Source organism: Monodelphis domestica, chromosome 4 (assembly GCF_027887165.1).
Source record: "Monodelphis domestica isolate mMonDom1 chromosome 4, mMonDom1.pri, whole genome shotgun sequence".
Classification (NCBI taxonomy): Eukaryota; Metazoa; Chordata; class Mammalia; order Didelphimorphia; family Didelphidae; genus Monodelphis; species Monodelphis domestica.
The window spans coordinates 186,099,491-186,120,130 of record NC_077230.1 but is presented as its reverse complement, the minus strand read 5'-3'; the positions used below and the strand labels follow the sequence as shown (position 1 = coordinate 186,120,130).

Genomic DNA, 20,640 nt, shown 5'->3' with positions numbered 1-20,640 from the left:
TTTATGGGGTCATTTCTAGTACCTTATTGTAAAATTTGGGTTAAGCATTTGGCCACAGGCTATGAAGTTTCTAAACTTTTTCTGTGTTGTCTGCTGGCCTTCATGTGTCATTTGCAGCTTCTGTAAAACTTCCTCAAATTTTTCATTTAATTTCTTATATGTAATATATCAAAACCACAATGGGGAAAGTGGAAATGTGGAAGGGACATCTGAATATACAACATAGATAAAAATTCTAGATACATAGTTTAGGAGAAAAGGCACTGAGGGAGTCAAGAAAGGCCCCATGCAGATGATGGTCCTTGAGCAGCCTCTTAGAGGAGGAAACAGCCTCCCTATGAGGCAGAGATAAGGAGATGAAGATGTCCAATGCAGTCACACAGCCAGTATTTGTCAGAAGCAAGCAGAAAACCAGGGTCCTTCTGGCTTCCAGCCCACCTCTCAAGCTACCACACCACTTTATCTTTGCAATAATATTAATAGCTTATATTTCTTTAAGACTTTCATAACACTTTCCTCAAAAACAACCCTATGGGTTAGGCAGGATAAATGCTTTTTACTCATTTTAGAAATAAAGAAACTGAGGATCAGCGAGAATAAATTACTTCTGTAATGAGAGCTTGGATTGAAGCAGCTCTTCCAGAGGTGGGCATGCATACTATTCCCTCCCCAACTATTGGAAAGTCCAAGGAAGAGTTACTTTTGGCTGTGTCCCAACAAAGAGTTCTCCTCCAAAGAGATTGGGAACTGGCTCTCCTTGTTCCTTCTTGCTCGATTGCCAGTCCTCATTGTCACAGTATCCCCTATCCACACCCCATTACAGGAACCAAATACTAACCAAAAACCCTTTATGAGTATGCCCTTTATCAAGGAGACAGAGCATGTATGTCCCTCCCCCATAGAGGCAAGCTCTGTAGGAAGTGATCTAATCCAGTAGTGTGAAGCTCAAGGAGAAATGCATCCTTGCTAGCCACATATTGACTTAGAAAACTACAAATTAGCATTATCTAGAGTGTATTGTGTTTTTATTTCTTTTCTTAAACATTTCCCAATTACATTTTAGTCTTGATTCTTGCCACAGTCTGAAATTTTGAAGTCTGCTTATTCCCCTTAGGCTCCAAATTTGATGGCTCTGAATTTAATTCATCCCTCATTCCATTCTACTCTATGGAAGGTTATTCCAGTGACTGTGCTAAGCACTTGGGGTTCAAAAATGAAAATTAAATAGTTCCAGTCCTCAAAGAGCTTGCATTCTGTCAGGGAAGTTATCTATATATATGTATGTGTGTGTATATGTACATTTTTATGTGCTTAATCTATGGATCTTTGTTTATGGTTCATTTATGTTTGATTAAGATGGGGACTAGAACTCAGACTTTCTTCCTCCTTAGTGATCTTTCCCCTATATCAGTATTTTCCTCAACTGAATAAGTTTTTCTTCAAATTGGGAATTGAATCTCAATCTTCGGTGGGATACAATGCCATTAGGGAGACAGTTTTTCTGGGAATGTTTAATTAATTTTCAAGATGCTTCTCATTCTGTCTGTCTTTGGGGCCATTTAACTGTCATTAGCAAAGGACATCCCTTGAAATATCAAGGAAAGCTCAGAGGTAAAACTTGTTTTCCTATTTGTTAACTCTAGCAAAGAATACAAAGGAGATGACCACAGAGATTGAAATTTTTTGTAAAAGACTTGTCAAAGGCAGTTCACCTGCTTCATTTTTAAGAGTTAATTACAGTGCATATTACACAATCTGCAGTTGATATAAGAATAAGATCTCTTTATTTTGCAGTTATAAAAGATTCAGGGGACCCTTTCTGAAATATTTGCTCAGGAGGTCCATAATTTTTACCACTACATAGAATCGTTTTAAAATAATTTATTAATTTTTTTATCAGTTGTTTATACCTTTAGATTAGCCTCTGTAGTGAGTATTACTAGCACCTAACTGAAATGTAAATGAAGGTTAGTCTGCTTTTCTTAAGGATAGGAAATTGTCTGATGCTTTGTTCTCAGGCAAACATTGATTTAACAGATTAAAGCTTGGAACACCTCCCTCTGAAATTTACCAGCTAATCTTTTTTTCACCTAAGTGTCCAAGGGCCTCTCTGAAGGGGAAGACCAAAGAGGGAACTTCTCTTTTCAAGATGTCAGCTGGTTGGTTTCCTAATGATACTGCTGTCAGGGACAGATTGTGGTTGGAACTGTTCATTACAGGAATGTGCCTATGAATGAGTCAGTGATACTTTGTATTAAAAAAATCTTACTTCTATGTATCCCAAAGGACTTTTTGTTAAAGAAAAACATCTTTGCTTTTTAGCATTCAAACATTAAATATCTATTAAGTGGCTACTGTGTGTCAGGCACTTGGGAATGTGCTGAGAATACAAAAAGAAGCAAAAGACAGTCCCTGCCTTCAAGGAGCTTAAAATCTTTTAGGGGAGTTGATGGGCAAAAAATATACAAAAATATACCTCCCAAAATGCAAAGCATATTGTCTCAATACACTTACCTGGGTTCCCTCTAGGTCTAAATCTCTAATTATATTGTCTACCAAATAAAATATCTTATAAAATGACTCAAAAAGAATGACAAAACATTTTTTCAGGATCTAAGTATCAAATAGATTAAATCATTAAAAGGAAAATATTCCTTGACTAAAGTAGAACATTGTCTGATCTCTAGCAACACAACTAACGACTTAAATAACCCCATATAGCCTGTAAGTGTATTAATTTGTATTCATATCGATCAATAAGCATTTATGTTTTGGGACAGCTCAGTGGCTCAGTGGATAGAAAGCCAGGCCTGGAGATGGGAAATTCTGGCTTCAAATCTGGCCTCAAACACTTCTTAGCTATGTGACCCTGGGCAAGTCACTTAACTCCGTTGGCTAGCCCTTACTGCTCTTCTGCCTTTGAACCAAGATTTATTGATTCTAAGATAATTAAATTTATTATTATTGAAACCTCTATCACAATTCTAAAGTAAGGATTGTGTTTTTATTTTTTAAATAAGCATTTATGTGCTTGATACTACACTAGGCACTGGAGATACAAAAACAAAAATAAAGTTGTTCCAATCCTCTAGGAGTTTACCTTCCCTCTGGGTCGATACTTAAGTATAGATATATATTTTTATGTACTTAAATTAAGGTGCGTCTTTGCTAATGGTTCATATATGCTTAGCCATTTTGTATTACTTCTTAAATTATAGCCTCCTGAAATCATCTCCATGGGAGGTTAGATTCAGAGCTAAAAGGAACTTTAGATTACTAAAATCCCTTTACTTTACAATTGATTGGATATTCTTATTAATTTTCTTTTAAAAACAAGATGTTTTTAGTTTATAAGAAAAATGAGGCCACAGGAGATTAAGTGAATTGCCTGAGTTCCTACAGTGGCAGAGCTAGGATTTGAACCTTTATCCTCCCAGCTCCAGAATATAACATTTTTTCCATTGCACCGCATAGCCTATCATGATTGCTAACATTTATATAGCATTTTAAGGTTTTCCAAGTATTTTACATATATATATATATAATATATATGTATGTATATATATTATATATATAACAAATATATAATCTTATTTGATCTTCTTAACAACTTTGCAAAGTGGATGCTATCATCATCCACATTTTATAACCGAGGAAACAGGCTAAAAGAGGTTTAGTGATTGGTTCAGGATCCCACAACTAAACAGCATCTGAAGCAGGATTTGACCTCCTTTTCCCATTTCCCAAGTCCCCACTTCGTTCTACTCACTGCTTAGCTATCTTAATAGGGGTATGTTGCATGTCATGAAACTGATGAAAATTTTCTTACTTATTACTGTTGATTGTGATGAAAATGTGAGATGCCATATTGTCTTCCTTTATTTTTAATGCTTCAGGACCTCTCCCACCACCTCCACCTATAAACAGAAATGGCAATACTTCCCGAGCACTGCCTTCTACTCCTCAACTGCCTTCCAGAGGTGGCTTAGAAAACCAGAGAGGTGGCCCAAGGCCTCCTCTTCCTCCAGACAGGCCTGGCTCTGGAGCTCTACCTCCCCCACCACCCTCATCTTCAATGAGAAATGGCTTCCAAGATTTATCATGTGAAGGTGAGATATGATCCCCATTTATTTTTATGGCTGCCAACCTGTTCTTGTTTGTGTTTGCAAATCATTGATAAATAATAATGACTTTTTAATGCCTCCCCTATTCTTAATGATTCTGGGACCCTAAGAGTGTATCCTCTATAGTGACTTAAAACTAAAGATAGGAAGGCCAGAATAAAAAGGAGGGAGACAAGATAATTTTTCCCAGAGCTTGTCTTTGCTTCTCATTGTGACAAGATAATTTTTCCCTCACCTACATAGTCTTTATTTGCCATTATAGCAAAATGGAGAATTACATGAGTCTAAGAACTTAAAAGAATAATGATTTTCCACCCTGTATTAGGTTACTTCTAGACAGTTTGCAAAGAAGGAAGAAGCCAAAGGAGTCACCCCAGTAAACTGCCACTGTTATGGGAGTCACTTCAGTCAATCATGCTCCTTCTTTGCCCTTTGGGAGAAAAGATGACACTGGCCCTGACTGGCCCAATACCTGCATTTCGTTTACAGCTGATCATGTTAGTTATCATCCTGTGAATCTATCAGATGTGGCTGTCTTAGGTAGTGGTTGACTGATGGGATCATTAGCAAATCTCTTTTAGAATATTTGCTATACTGGATCTTTGTTTAAGTGCTTTTCTTATATGAATATAAACCCAAAAGTAGTTTGGACCTAATTGTATCTGAATTTCATTCAGTCTCTTTGGTTGAGTTATTCTTGTAGCAGATTGTCTTTTATTGACAGTATCATTTGATTTTTCCTCAGATGAGTGGGAAAGCAGATTCTACTTCCATCCGCTGTCTGATTTGCCACCTCCAGAGCCATATGTACCAATGACCAAGAGTTACCCCAGTAAAGTGGCAAGAAATGAAAGCCGAAGTAAGTATTTTCCTAAATGTCCTTGAGTGATTTAAACATGGGACTGACGATAATTGGCTTTATTGTTAGCAACATCCATTTGTCTTTACTAAAAGAGAGAGCTATTAGATGGGGAAAGAGGTGAAGGATTTCCTTTCAAGACCATTTGAATTGATTATCCTTTGGCAAATGGATAATTTCTTCACAAAATGATATACCCTGTCTGTCCCCCCTAGAAAATTAAGTTTTCCATTTAGGGTCAGCTAGGAGTTCAAATCTGGTCTGAGACACATCCTATCTCTGGGACCCTGGGCAAGTCACTTAACCTGAATTGCTTAGCCCTTACCACTCTTCTCTTTCAGAACCAATATTTATTTTTGAGTATTAAGACAGAAGGTACAGGTTTTAAATGATTAAAAAAAGAGATGCTTTGGTATTGGAATCATAGGACTTGGCAGATAATTACATGGGATAAAGAAGAGAGAGGAAGAGGCAGGGAGGACTTAGAAATTTTGAGTCAGGGTAATGAGGAAGACCATAATATTATCAATTGAATAGGAGAGTTGGGAGAAGAAATCTATTTAGACAGGAGATTGATGCTTACCTGCCTCTCTCATCCCTATATACACCATCCAGCCTCATCTCCAATCTCAGAAATAAAGAAGAAAGGCTTTTCAGTATCCTGACATAGTTGTCAGAAAACTGTTATCCTAAAAGTAAAAACTTTCATCTATAGGGTAGGCCATTCTACTATCGCTCAAGCCTATTTATTCTTCCTTATGACATATTTTTTTTATAATCTTGGTTAATTGCTTTTCCACCCCCTTACCCATTAGAACCAGCAGGCTAAAAATAATAAGTGACAGATGGTTAGAAGCCCGAACACTGACTTCAGGTAGAGGGGACAGGTAATAATCTCACATCAAGAGAAGAGACAAAAAACTAAAAAGTGGAGAAAGCGAGGTGGGTCATTGGATAGAGAGCCAGATCTGGAGATGGACATATCTGGCCTTCCTAGCTGTGTGATCCTGGGCAAGTCACTTAACCCCCATTGCCTAGCCCTTACCAGTCTTCTTCTGCCTCAAAAAACCATACATAGTATTAATTCCAAGACAGAAAGTAAGGATTAAAAAAAAAACTCAACTAAAAGTAGACTCAGAATTGTACTGATTATTACTGCATTATAGAATAATAGATGTTCATAAAGATAATGATAATAGCTAATATTTATATAGAACTTACAATGTGATAGGCACTATGCTTAACACTTAGTTATTATCTCATTTGCTCCTCACAACAACCCTGGAAGGTAAGTGCTACCATTATCCCCATTTTACAGCAAGGAAACTCAGGCAAATACAGGTTAAGTAATTTGCCCTCAACTCCGGTGGACCCAGGGGTCTTTCCACTGGGCCAGCTGCCTGATAACACTGAGCTAGTAAAGTTAAAGGATTACATAAGGTTCAATTAAAATGAACTTCAGGTACTTGGAATTCACTTATTAGGACAGTTTCTCCCCCTGAATGAGGCATCATTTTTCAATGCTTTTGTCAGACAAATACAGTGCTTGCAGTTTGGGGGGCAATAATAAATCTTTGAGGGAGCCATATGCCTGCTACTATTACACATCTTTATTACAGGAGAGAACTTTGTCCAATAAGAAAGATATCATTGGATTACTTCCCTTTGGGGGTTATTACTATGTTTGGATATTTTAAAGAAATAAAAGTTTTGTGTCCAAGAGTAGACAGAAGGCCTGAATATCTTCCCTTGTTCCATCAGTCCTTTTTAAAATTTCTTTTTAGTTTTTAAACACTAAACTCTGTCTCAGAATCAATTGATTCTAAAACAGAAGAGCAATATGGGCTAGGCAGTGGGGGTTCAGTGACTTGCCCAGGGTCACACAGCTAGTAAGTATCTGAGATCAGATTTAACCCTAGGACCTCCTGTCTCTAGGCCTGACTCTCAATCCACTGAGCCACCCAGCTGCCTCCATTGAAACATTCTTAATCCAATTTAAATATGATTTGTCTTTAAATCAATTGCCCAGTCAGTTGTCTCCCAAAATGAAAGATAGAATTGTATATGGTGTTTGGGGGACACATACTGACATAGTTCTGCAACCAGGGTGCTAGCTAAGTCACTGAACCTCTCAGTCCCTGCCCTGCAACCAACAGGCAACCTCTCTAAGGTTATTATTTATAGATTATGTTATGCAGAACAAAACAAATACATACATATTGCATTTTATACTTTATAGACATTGACTTTATAAAGCCTGATTTTTTTTCAGTATTGCAATTATTTATCTATTATAATATATACCAGCAAGCAGTTCTTCTAAACACCTGTTGTCCCCACCTAGATAGCAAGACCAGCCTAGAATCAGAGATGCAGAGCTGAGAGGGACCTTAGAGGTCGTCAGGCTCAGACCCCTTACTTTACAAGTAAGGAAGCGAGAGCCTGGAGCACTTACACAAGGTCACATAGCTAGGCTATGTGGAGTAGAATCTGAACCCAGATCTTCCTGACTTAGAGTCAAGCACTCTAAGCAGTCTGCTAGCTCCTGGAAAGGAACTCAAGTCTATTGCTGTGTCTCACTCAGTTATAGGCTGTTGTGTGCATTGAATATCAACAAAATACCATTTTGGTGAATTACAACCCATTTTGTGGAAGCTCCCTAAGACAGTTCCTCCATAATGTGCCTGCTGGTGAGCATGTCCCTGTGACAATCCCTGAGGATTCCTTGTTGGCTTAGTCCCATTTTGTGAAAAAACCAAACTCTACTCCCACAGACCCAATTCTAATCATCATACTAAGAAGCATTAAAGTAGCACTTTAAGATTTACAAAGTGTTTTACTTGCATGTTTTTCATGTGACCCTTGTAAGAACCCTATGGGATATTATCTTTGTTTTTTAATTGGGGAAACTAAGGCAGCAAGAAGTTAAATGACACGCCCAGCTCTCACATCTAGCAAGGGTCTCAGACAGATTTGGAACTTGGGTCTTTTTCTGGCTCATGGTTATATTACTGTAACCATGACACCAATCGGATGCTTCTGCATCCTAATATAGTCTCATATCAAGTAAAGTGGGCAGCTAGCATAACTATTGAGATAGACATCATAGGGGATAAAAAGAAAGCCAAGCCCCAATCATGGGGACTCTCAACTAAGGCAGACAAGCTCAGCTGCCCTGTGGTCCATGGCGATCCCGGGGATTTTTAATTTTTAATTTTTTAAATTTTTAAAAAAGACAACCAATAAATGCTTTAGTAATTAAAAGGTAAACAAAAAAGAAGTTAGGATCCCATCTTCCTTCTTTTAATAGAGATTTTTAATGGTGTCACACTGGTGTTATCCCTAATGGTTGACCAAATTAGAGGGTTTTTAAAGGGATTTTCTTAACATTAGAAATGGGTTGAATTGAATTGGCTATGAAACATAGCAGCCTTGTATATACTACACACACTTATTAAGTCCCTGCTGTGTACAAGGTACTGGGTTGGACCCCAGGGCTCCCAAAAGCCCTTCCCTTTAAGATCCTGGAGTCTATTTCTGTTCCCTTCACTTATTACTATATGTCAAGGGTTTGTTTAAATTGTTGGGTCAGCGGGTCTATAATTATCCTACTGGGGGGCTACTATGTGGCTTGGTGAATTGAGAGTCAGGACCAGAGATGGGGGGTCCTGGGTTCAAGTCTGGCCTAGGACACTTCCTAACTGTGTGCCCCTGAGCAAGTCACTTAATCCCCATGGCCTAACCCTTACATCTCTTCTGCCTTAGAACCAACATATAGTATTGATTCCAAAACAGAAGGAAAAGGTTTAAAAGAATAATAATTGTCCTACTGTCACTTTATTTTCATATGGAAGAAATTAAGCATTCTAACCTAATCACTCTTTGACTTTCCCATCATCTTTCTTTTTTCCACCTTCATCTTTCCAGGTGGCTCCAACAGGAGGGAAAGAGGTGCTCCCCCACTTCCCCCCATCCCCAAGTGAATGGGGTGGTCGACCTGCCTCAGCCAATCGCTATATTTACCTGAACTGAAGAGCTGCTTCTGTTGTCACCGTTGGAAAATCTGTCCCTTCGCTCCCCCTCTTGCCCCCATCATTGCCTCTTTTTTTATGCTCCCTTCATGTGGCTGAAGGGTAAAAAATGGGGATATATTGGCTATATGTATAGATTTTTGTGGATTTACCAAAAACCAAGTAATAAAATGCACCTAGCATTTATGACCAGTATATAGATATATATACATACATATGTATGCATATATAGAATATGTGTGTGTGTCTGTGTGTGTGTGTGTATACACACACACACAGACACACACACATACACACACACACATATGTATTATCCTCAAAGCTAGTGCTTACTTCAACTGCTGCCTGCATGTTGGAAAATAACAAGTTTCAAAATTCTTGTTAGCAGAACAAAGTCTGAGCATTTTCTGCCTATTTGCCTTAAACCTGTACTTGTTAAAACCTTTTCACTCATCTTAGAATGTCTCTTTCAGAAGGCGACTTGCTTATTTAATTTTTCTTCCCCATCTTTGCGTGCTTGGCCTACTTCCTGCTTCTCTGAACCACAGACCAACCGAGGAGAGTTTACTGAGCTCAGGCTCAAATGATGCTTTCATCCCCAGCACTTCCAGCCCTTGGCAGTCTAAGGTAGGGTCTGGGAGATAGAAGATAACACAAAAACCTCTTTTTAAAAAACATTTGGAGGGCAGCTGGGTGGCTCAGTGGATTGAGAGCCAGGCCTAGAGACAGGATGTCCTGGGTTCAAATTTGGCCTCAGATACTTCCTAGCTTTGTGACCCTGGGCAAGTCACTTAACCCCCGTTGCCTAGCCCTTACCACTCTTCTGCCTTGGAACCAATACAAAGTATTGATTCTAAGTCACAATGTAAGGGTTTAAAAAAAAAAAAACCAAAACAGTGGACCACAGTTCCATTTTTTAAAAAGACAACCAATAAATGCTTTAGTAATTAAAAGGTAAACAAAAAAAAGTTAGGATTCCATTTTCCTTCTTTAATAGAGAACTGAAGGCTAAATATCATGTTCTCCCTTTTTTCCTACTGTACCCCATGCACACATACACACACCACACCACTATCCAAATTTTTATGCATAAATTTGGTGAGTACCTCAAGGTAGAACTTGGTTTGGTATAGTTTGTAGTCTTGTGGAAACCAATCACAAGAGAAAAATTGAAGGTCTTGAGTCTCCCTGGCTCAGAACAAGCTGCTTTATCCATCTGTATGTCAACTGGACTCCTGCCACACCAATTTGAAGCAACTTTTGTCTTTCTCCCTTTGTGAGACAGATTCCATGAAATCTGTCTGGCATAAGTCCAGATTGATGACGCAGAGGAGAAAAGGAGAGAAAGTGAGGAAAATGTTGCATCGAATTCTATTATCTGAAACATGCACAAAGAGAAACAGATTTGAGTAGGTGAGCATGGGGCCTTGAAAATCCAAGGCTGAAGCTTATTGAAATTAGAGCATTTTGGAGGGATGGAACACTGGAAAATAAAAAATGTTTGTAAGAAAAATTCATATGGAGGGACCCGTTGTCTTGGAGCCCTGTGAATGAGGCTTCAACAAGAACTATAGGAAAATGATTTCCTTTTTCATAGTTTTGTTTACAGCGCCTTAATAAGATTTTTATCTTGAGATGAATGAGGGGAAGGGGAAAGGGGGAAAAAAGATTTCCATCCAAATGTTTTATATTATTGGTTTTGTCTAAAATTGTTTCATATGTATTAGTTGTTTCTTAAAAGCACATTAATAATGAGAATCTGTGGATCTACCCAAATTTTTTATTAGAATATCAATTTATTATTCACAAGTTATTGGTAAACTAAAAATCAATCCAAGACAGATTCAAAAGATGAATTCGTATTTATAGAATAAAGTGTCATCTCATTAATGTCCAATGGAACTTAGGGGTATCTAATGAATTATTAAGTTACCAATTTGAATGCATTGTGTTTTTTTATGCCTTTCCTTGCCAAAGTCTTGGATTTCACACATGTGAATGGTTCTTCTTCCCTCTCGTGTCCCGCATATATGAGCCGGTCAGTAAATGCCATCTGCCTGCCCTGCAAGATTCAAGGACTAAAGAGTTATTGCAAGGGTTGGGCCCAATATGTCCAAAAGCGTGATCTACAATGTTTGGGGAATTTATCTACTGAACAAAATCATCTTATTTTGAAATCCTCAGAGAGGATGCCACCTGAAAAGAGCACTTCTCTGGAATCACAGGACCTGGGTTCAAAACCCCCTTCTCTCCACTGATGCTTACTGAACTGTGTATCAGTTCATTTTCCCTGGGTCTCAGAAGGCTCATCTATAAAATAAAGGGATTGAAATAGATAGCCTCTGAGGTGCCATCCAGCTCTCTTTACACGTGGTCTTGTTCTTTGAGCTCATTTTGACAACATAGTATCCTTATGATGAAGAAGGAGGTCGAGCTTTTGAATAATGGCCCATGACCTTCAGTATAAATGTGTTGAAGAAAAAAAGTTGCAATAGTAAAAATGGTCCAAGTTTTGTGAATGGAACAGTTGACTGGTTACATTCTGTGGCCCAAATTTTCAGAGAGCAGCTTAAGACTGAGCATCTTAACTCAAAGTTGCCAACCACCTGAAACTGGTATATTTAGAATGTATTTTTTTTAAAACAATGAATGTTTCAATATTCCAGGGATCTCCACTTGCTTTCTTTAGGGGGGGGGGGGAAGCAAAAAAAAAAAAAAAACAAACCAAAATCCAGTTCCAGCCAAAACTTCAAATAGCACCTCAATGGTAAAACTACAAAAACAAGACAAGAAAATACTACTGCAAAAATCAGCATTTTTTCTTTCCCAAGTCTGATGTTATGGTGTGTATTTTCATTTTCTATAAAGTTTTAGATATATTCAAGATGCAATACAGTATTTTAACATTCATCATATCATTTTATATTAAAGTGTATTTACAGTATTAAGAGTCAGTATTCAATATTTATTTCACTATGCATTTTGTTTAGTAAAAAGGGTAAAGTAAGAAAAAAATCCTTAATCCAATGGTGCCTTACTTTGGGATTTCAAAGAAATCAACCTTTTTGTGTGTCTAAGTAGTATATTAGAAGAAAGAAAGAAAGAAAGAAAGAAAGAAAGAAAGAAAGAAAGAAAGAAAGAAAGAAAGAAAGAAAGAAAGAAAGAAAGAAAGAAAGAAAGAAAGAAAGAAAGAAAGAAAGAAAGAAAGAAAGAAAGAAAGAAAGAAAGAAAGAAAGGTTAAACTTTGGTATTTTAACTTGTAATACAAATTCTGAGACTTTCTTATATTTCTTTAGTAGCACAAATGGGGTGATTTTTAAATGCCCAATGAATTTTTCTTGCATGAAATTCACTTTTTCCTATTTTACAATCAGAAACTGTAGAAGGGCAAATGGTAAATTTTCATAGCACTGCACTGTAAACATGCACATTTTGATATCTGTACATTGATAGATAGCTTAAATGATGGAGCCTAGTCAGCAATAGTGATCTGCGCCTTTTAAAATCAGCCAGATGATAAATAAAAACAGAATGATCAAGCATCAACTGGTGGTTTTTCTCTAAATATTTTTCATACAACAACAGAAGAGTGAGTGTCCATTTTGTGCCTTCCACCATGGAATCAGGCCAAGCTCCCCACAGAAATATAAAATGCCCTTAGAAGCAAAGGGATCTGTACAAATGGGCTACTATTCCCTGGCTCTGCATTCTCATCCCACTTTATATGTTTGGGGTTTTTTCTGATGATCTATCCTGTCTGGAAAGTCAAAAAGAATTTTCTTAGAGCAGCTGCTCATATTCGCCTAACATTATAATACCAGGAACAGCAGGACAAAAGAAATTTGGCAAATTGTTAGCTTCCTAACATCGAGAGAAAGTGAGAAAGCCCATCAGACACACATGACCTCCCGTTATATTAGGAGAGGGCATGGACAACAGTGGCACAGACTGCAGAGGTATGCATGGGAGAGAGCACACACAGATTCATGGGATTGTTAGAAGGACGATTTTTAAAACTTTTATTTATTCTGTATTGTAGTTTAGCTAGACTGGCAGATCATAGGGAGACAGTGGTAACATACACACATTGCCCAGTTAATCTCATGCTAACTTACTTTGACACTGGATGGGCATGGGTCTGTGTAGATATCCTTTCCCCATCCTTAAGGAGAGACTTTCACTGCTGTTCTAGCCTCAACACTCAGGGCAGACAGTCCCGAGAGCATGCAGCGAATCCTTCACAAATGAGACCACTAGTTGGCGCAGGGGCCAATGGGTCCAACCTAGAGTCAGACAAGTTCAAATATGGTTTCCCCATCCTTGCAGAGACTTTCACTGCTGCCTTTCTAGCCTCAACACCCAGGGTAGTCAGTCCTGAGAGCATGCAGCGAATCCTTCACAAATGAGACCACTAGGTGGCGCAGGGGCCAATGGGCCAAACCTAGAGTCAAGAAAAATTCAAATTCAGCCCTACATATTTTCCTGGCTGTCATCCTGGACAAATTACTCAATTTATTTCAGCATCAATTTCTTCATTGGCAAAATGGAAGTGATAATACCTCTCTGGTAGTGTTGTAGCAAATAAAGTAATATTTGTAAGGTGCTTTACAGTCCTTAAAGCACTATATAAATACTGGTTATTATTACTATTGAAATTAGTTTATGACTCATTGATAGGTCTGTGCAGAGAGCAGCCCACCCAAACTTTTTCAGACCCCAAATACCTACATGTTGTTTTTTTGGTAGAGTCTTATAGACCAATTTATTCCCCTTTTTACCTCCTCACCCCCTAAATAAAAATAAGAAATAAAATCTTCAAGGCTAAAATCTGGAATCAGTTGTACTCTAACGTACTCTAATCGCTCACATCATCCATGTAACAGCACTGGACACAATCAGATCTGATTGACACAATCAGAACGAATCTAAAATCCTGCGTGAACTTTCAAAACAAGAAAATTATGTTCAGTTCAAAATCATGGATTTGTTGAGTTGCAAGAGGTCTTCAAGATCGCCTCATTTGACCCTGTCATTTTATTGATAAGGAAACTGAGACCCAGAGAATGTATTAATTATTCAGGGTCCCAAAACCAATGAATGACAGAGAAGATCACAGAATCTCAAGGCTAGAAGGAATCTCAGAGCCAGAAGTAGGTGAGCTCCTTAATATGGAGATTTTTTTTTTAATTTTTGTCTTTGTATCCTTTGGTGCCTGGCATATAGTGAGTCCTTAATAAACGTTTGTCACGTTAAATGTACACCAATCCTTACTCATATAAGAATCCCCTCTATAATATACCTGAAAAGCCTTTGCTTGAAGACCTCAGTGAAGGGGCATCTACTTCTTCCTAGGGGAGCATGTTCCTCTTTTAAATCACTAATTGTTAGGAAATGTTTCTTTATCTCAAACCTAAATTTGCAACTTCTTTCCATTGTTCTTAGTTCTTCTACCCTGAGACCCATCAAAGCTAGATTTAATGGCCCTTCCACATGATAGCCCTATAAATATATGAAGACTATACAGACTTTAACCTTCTCTTCAAAGTAAATGTCCCCAATTCATCAAATGATCTTTGTAAAGCATGAATTTTAATCTATCTTATCCTTCTCAGGTGGTCTTCAAGTTATCAAAGTCCTCCTTAAAATGTACCACAGTACAATTGGATTCAATATGCCAGCTATGTTCTGACCAAAATATAGCGGTACTATTATGCTGTTAGTCCTAGATATGATGCATCCCTTAAAGTAGCCTCAGATTGTATTAGCTTTCTTGGTTGTCATGTCACACTACTACATTCAGTCCAAAAATAACAGCAATAATAATCATCATTGTTCAGGTGTTTTGGTAATGGTTGATTCTTCATGACACAATTTGGAATTTTCTTGGCAAAGGTATTTGAGTGGTTTGTCATTTCCTTCTCTGACTAATTTTACAAATGAAGAAACTGAAGTAAACAGGGTTAAATGACTTGCCTAGACACAACTAGTAAGTGTCTGAGGCCAGATCTAAACTCAAGCCTATCTCTATCCACTGTACCACCTATCTAGCAGTCCACTAAAACCCTCATATATTTTTCAGGAACATTGTCCTCTAGAAGTCTCTCCCCTATCTTGTACTTGTTAAAATGACTTTTATAAAACAATTATATATTTATCCCTGTGAAGTTTTATCTAGTTAATTCAGCTCGAAATACAATATTCTAGTTTGTCAAGGTTATAGTGCCTGGCACATAGTAGGTACCAAATAAATACTGACTGACTGACTGCTTGATTGATTTTGTCCATTGCATGGAAACCTCAGGTTGTATCAGGGGCTAAGGTCTTCACTGGATTCTTGGAAACCTCTCCTCCCTCAGCACCCACCCACCCACCCACCCCCATCAATTACCCTATCTTTCTGATTGTAACAGTAGCATAAGTCTAGAGCAGTGATGGCACACTTATGGGATATGTGCCAAAGATGGCACACAGGGTCTTCTCTGTTGGTACGTGGCCACCCTCCCTCCCCAGAGTGTGTTACTAGAAAAACAGAGGGACTTGGGCAGAGCAGCTCCCCTTCCCCTCTCCACTGTGCCTGATGACATTTTTTCACATCACTCACCCCTCTACCCAGCAGCCTAATGGGAGTGTTTTCTCTATCCCCTGTGTGGGGCAAAAGGGGGGCAAGGTTCACCCAGCACTCAATGGGGGGGAAGGAGCATGGCATGCAGTGGGGGGGGGGCAGGCACACACTTGGTCTGAGGGGTAGGGTGGGGGTGGGGCCCAGTATTCCATCTCTAAAAGGTTCACCATCAATGGTCTAGTGGGTCCAGGTCTTATTTATGAATTGGAAGTTGGAAATTAAAATATGGAACTTGGGGCTTGAGGCTTGGAATTGGGAGTCATGAAAGTAAAGATAATAGCTGAAGCCAGAGGAATGGATGACACCACCAATGGAGAAAGTGGTGAGAGAAGATTGAGGACAGGCCCTTGACGTGAGGAGTAAGCGGAGTCAACAAAGCAGAATTCAGTAGAAATCAAAAAGATAAGAGGTAGGAGAAGAGTCAAGAGCATCCTGAGTCATGAAAGCCAATACAAGACACTTAATTGAAGTACAAAATTATATTTTAGAACATTTTTAAATAACAAAAACTGAATTAAAAAGGCTAACTTAAAGGGGGGAAAAACAGCTGGAAGGGCTCATTCCTTGACCGTTTCAATTCAAAAAAGTTTTACTGAATATACTTACTATTGTCACTGTAGTAGTACTCCTACTTCTCTGCTAACTATTATTCATTTTCTCCATGCTTCAAGTCAACAAGCATCTGTTACACCTACTATATGCCAGGCACTGCTGGATAAGCAAAGGAAGATGCCCTCAGAGGAGTTCATAGTCTAATGTGGGAGACATTAACATTCATCTATTTCTTTGATTCAATGATTGGTCTTCAAGAGTTGCTGTGGCCAGACAATTCATCACCCTGCATTCACTCTAGTGGCAATTTAAATAATTTTGACGACTATTTATTGACCTAACTATGTACAAAGCATTGTATGAAGAGCTAGAAACAAAAAGTGGAGATAGATAATCAGAGGGAAATTAAGGCCAAAGAGAGTACAGGTGGTGGGGAGGGAAGGCAAGGATCGGGGAGGGCTCCTGGAGATGGCACCTTAGCTGGGGCTCTAAGGAGACAAGTATTGTCTTAGCTGGATATTACTGAATTTACTGAGAACCCTGACCTCTAAGGAGAATACTTGAGTAGATTCAAAATGTAGTATTTCTAGGGCATGGAGATGCCACCAAGAATTACAGCATTACTCCATACTTACTGATGTTTGGGCAAGAGCCACCTTCACCTTTTTTTTTTAACTATTACCTTAGAATTGATACTAAGTATTTATTTCAAGGCAGAAGAGCAGTAAGGGCTGGGCAATGGGGGTTAAGTGACTTGCTCAAGGTCACATGGCTAGGAAGTATCTGAGACTGGATTTGAATCCAACCCAATCCAAATCTCTCCTAGCCAGATGGCTCTATCCACTGAACCACCTAGCTGTCTCCCACCTTAACCTCTTAACTTGTGATTTAGAGTCTCAGAAGAGAGAGCAGATATAGAGACTGATGATGATTAAGTAAGTCTCTTGGCCAAGTTCAATTGAAAGAGGACAACTTCCCAACTATGACCTCAGCTCAAAAAGGAACGCATGACAATATGAAATTCAAGTGTGGAACCACTTCAAAACCCACAATCTAGGGGACAGAATCCTAAGAAAATTTGATCTGTGGGTGTTCTGGATGTGGCCCGACTCAGGTCAATCCATTGCTAGTAAGGATTTGATATTGGAATAAATGGGACACATCAAATGTCTGTTGTGCCAGAGTTGGTATTTCACAGGACACAAAGGACAGTGTCCCTTAATTATGATCTCCATACATAATCTTATCACGCAGTTACATACAATAGCTAAATGTATAGGTCTCATGTTCTTATAATATTAGTATATGTCAAGGAACTATATATCTGTAGCATATTCCAAATATTATATTTCTGTATATATGTCAAAACTGTACTCAGTAAAGAAGCAGTTTCATAGCAATTAACACAAATAAAACATATTACAGTAGCTTAAAAAGCACAAACTACATATATTTCATCCATTTTTTTGTCTGGCTTTACAAGTAATCATTTCTCCTACAACCCCAATGCATCTTAAGTAAATCTAGTCTGGTGAAAGAAAACTATACAATGAGGAGATGTCTTGGCCTTCTCCCTTCTGAGATCAATGTACCACAGACCTTGGTCATTTGCCTTCCTCTTAAAGTGAGGGGGATTATCTAGAGCATCCAGTGATTTCCCAATCACCATAATGGCTTTTTCTCAGTCCTCATTTTTCTTGACTTCTCTACTGCCTTTGACCCTGTTGGTTTCCTTTTTCTTGACATTCTCTTCTCTCTAGCTTCCCATAACTCAACTCTTTCTCCTGGTTCTCCTCCTACCTGTCTGGCCTCTCCTCTGTTTCCTTTGCTTGGTGTCCATTCTGGACATGCTAATTCATTGTATCCCCCCAAGGCTCTGACGTAGCCCCTTTTCTTTTTTCCCTATAAAATATTTCACTTTGGGAACACATCAGCTCATGTGTATTCAATTATTCTCATTCATTCAGTTATTTAATTATCATTATGTTGATGGCTAAATCCTGTTAATTCTACTAGAACATTATCTCTTCTATAAGCTACCCTACTGGTACTGCCACTACAACGATATAGAGCCTTATCACCTCACTCCTGTACTTTTCACAATATTTCTGCCTCGACAGTCCTTCTTCTACCCTAGTGTCAAACAGATCTTTCTAAAGGATAGATCTAAGGACACATGTAAAACCCAGTGGAATTGGGCATCTAGGCTAAGGGAGGGGCATGCGGGGAAGGGGAGGGAAAGAACATGGTTCTTGTAGCCATGGAAAAATACTCTAACTAATTAAATAAAATAAATTATAAAAAAAATCTCAAAAACAAATAAATAAAGTATAGATTTCATCTCCCTATTTAATAAACTCCTGTTGCCTCGAGAATAAATATGCAATCTTCCATTTGGCTTTAAAAGTCCTTCTAAATTTCCACTGTTCTTCTGCCTTATGCTCTCTTCTTCCCCTTCCCTCCCCAATCACCCAACCTCCCTGCTGTTCCTTCTATCTCCTAACTCCAGACATTTTCACTGACTATCCTCCATGTCTGGAATTCTCTCCCCCATTATCCTATGTCTTGGCTTCCTTCAAATCTCAGTTAAAATTCTATCTGATCTCCCTTAATGCTAGTGCCTTCCAACAGCTAATTTTCTCTCATTTCTCTGGTATTTGTATTGTTTGTACATAATTGTTGGTATGTTGTCTCCGTCATTAGATTATCAGATCCCTGAGACCAAGGCCTGGATGTGTGTGTGTGTGTGTGTGTGTGTGTGTGTGTGTGTGTGTTTTGCTCTGTTGTGTATCCCCAGCATTTAGCACAATGCCTGGCACCTAGAAGGCACTCAATAAATTCTGGTTGGCTGGTTGCCTCAATTCAACGTTGTGAATTTTGAAAGATCAGAAAAACAAGTCTCTAAGTGTTCCAGCATTCCAGGATCCCAGTTTTATAAGCCCAGCCCAAGGAGGCAGAAGTGACCTTTTAAATAGAGGGAGAGGGAGAAGAGATGGGGTGAGAAAAGGGATGAAAAAGTAGGGGGGATGGGACAGAGAGGAGGAAGAAGAGGGAGAGAGACAGAGAGACAGAGAGAGAGAGAGAGAGAGACACATACACACACACACACACACACACACACACACACACACACACACACACACACGGGGTTGGGGGAGGGGGGGTATTAATGAAGGTAAAAGACAAAGGAGACGGCCCAATCTCTTTACAGCATCAATAGTGCCAGTTATGCTCAGTGAAGGAATTAAACCAAGGGAGAGTAGACTAAGGAAAAGAATATCAGAGGTTGACCAGACATTTTTTTTAACCCTCACCTTCTATTTTGGGATCGATACTGAATATCAGTTCCAAGGCAGAAGAGCAATAAGGGCTGGGCAGTGGGGTTAAGTGACTTGCCCAGGATCATATAGCTAGGAAGTATCTGAGGCCACATTTGAACCCAGGACCTCCTATCTCCAGACCTGGCTCTCTATCTACTGAGCCACCCAGCTACTCCTAAAGGAACTTTTTAAAAGGTTCATCTACTTCTAGTTTCACAATTATGACCAACTGAAAAATCATCTCCTCCCAGCAGCTAGGAGACCAGAAGAGACTGATTCACATCAGATGATGGAGCATAGACTTGCTGCTGCAAGGGACCTTAAGGTCATCTAGTCCAACTCCCCTCATTCTACTGGTAAGAAAAGAGGAACCGGAAAGGGGAAGGAAATTGTCCAAATCCACACAGGTAGGCAGCAGAATCTTGGATTCAAACCTGAACCCAAATTCTGTGTTCTTTCCACTGAACTATAGTGCCTCTCCACATTCTGTATTTTTATCCGATCAAGTGTGTACGTGAATTGAATAGGAGTAGGGCACTCATTAAATTGATTAACCTCTTTATCATTGAGTTTGGGAAACAGTTCCATTTTGGCTGAATTACTGCTGTGAGATGTTGAAAGTTAACAGGTTTCTATTTTATTTCATATTGTGTTGATCTATCTTAGATTTGGAAACTATGTATAGATGTTGTTTTTATCTCATCCTCAGTAAAGATTTTACTTCCTTTCTTAAAAAAAAGAAAGAAAGAAAGAAAGTTAACAGGTTTCTGATAGCTTTTATGATGTTCAAGATTATGGAAAGGTGGCACGTGCTTGAAAGTAACTTTGCAATGTTGCGGCCCAAAAAGGTAGGGACACCCTGAATAGCACCCACATTTTCTTCTATCTTATTGAAGTTGTCTCTTGGTACATTCCAAAAGATTGACAGTAGATTCTTGTGCTGGGCAAAAGTCTCCCATGTTGCCCCAATCACTCCCCTTCCCTTTTCTTGAAACACTAGATAAGCCTGTACCCTCCTCTAGTCTCTTTGGGGGTGCCTTGGGTCTATCTAACCCCCACCAGCACCACCACATGTGTGCTTTTTAACTCTCCCAGGGGAAGTAAACACCTTTGCTCCAGAGCTGTATGCCTG

At 38.8% G+C, this 20,640-nt stretch overlaps 1 protein-coding gene across 7 annotated transcripts in view; it reads left to right on the top strand.

Moving 5' to 3' along the window:
• WIPF1 (WAS/WASL interacting protein family member 1) overlaps positions 1 to 12,560 on the top strand; it is a 180,228-nt gene extending 167,668 nt beyond the window's left edge. For all 7 annotated transcript variants that reach the window (XM_007494403.3, XM_016433715.2, XM_016433716.2 and 4 more), the window contains 3 exons: positions 3,897 to 4,109; positions 4,870 to 4,983; positions 8,911 to 12,560. In XM_007494403.3, coding sequence (XP_007494465.1) covers positions 3,897 to 4,109; positions 4,870 to 4,983; positions 8,911 to 8,966 — 383 coding nt within the window. In that variant the 3' untranslated portion in view covers positions 8,967 to 12,560. The remainder of the gene's footprint in view (positions 1 to 3,896; positions 4,110 to 4,869; positions 4,984 to 8,910) is intronic.
• Positions 12,561 to 20,640: the final 8,080 nt, after the last annotated feature.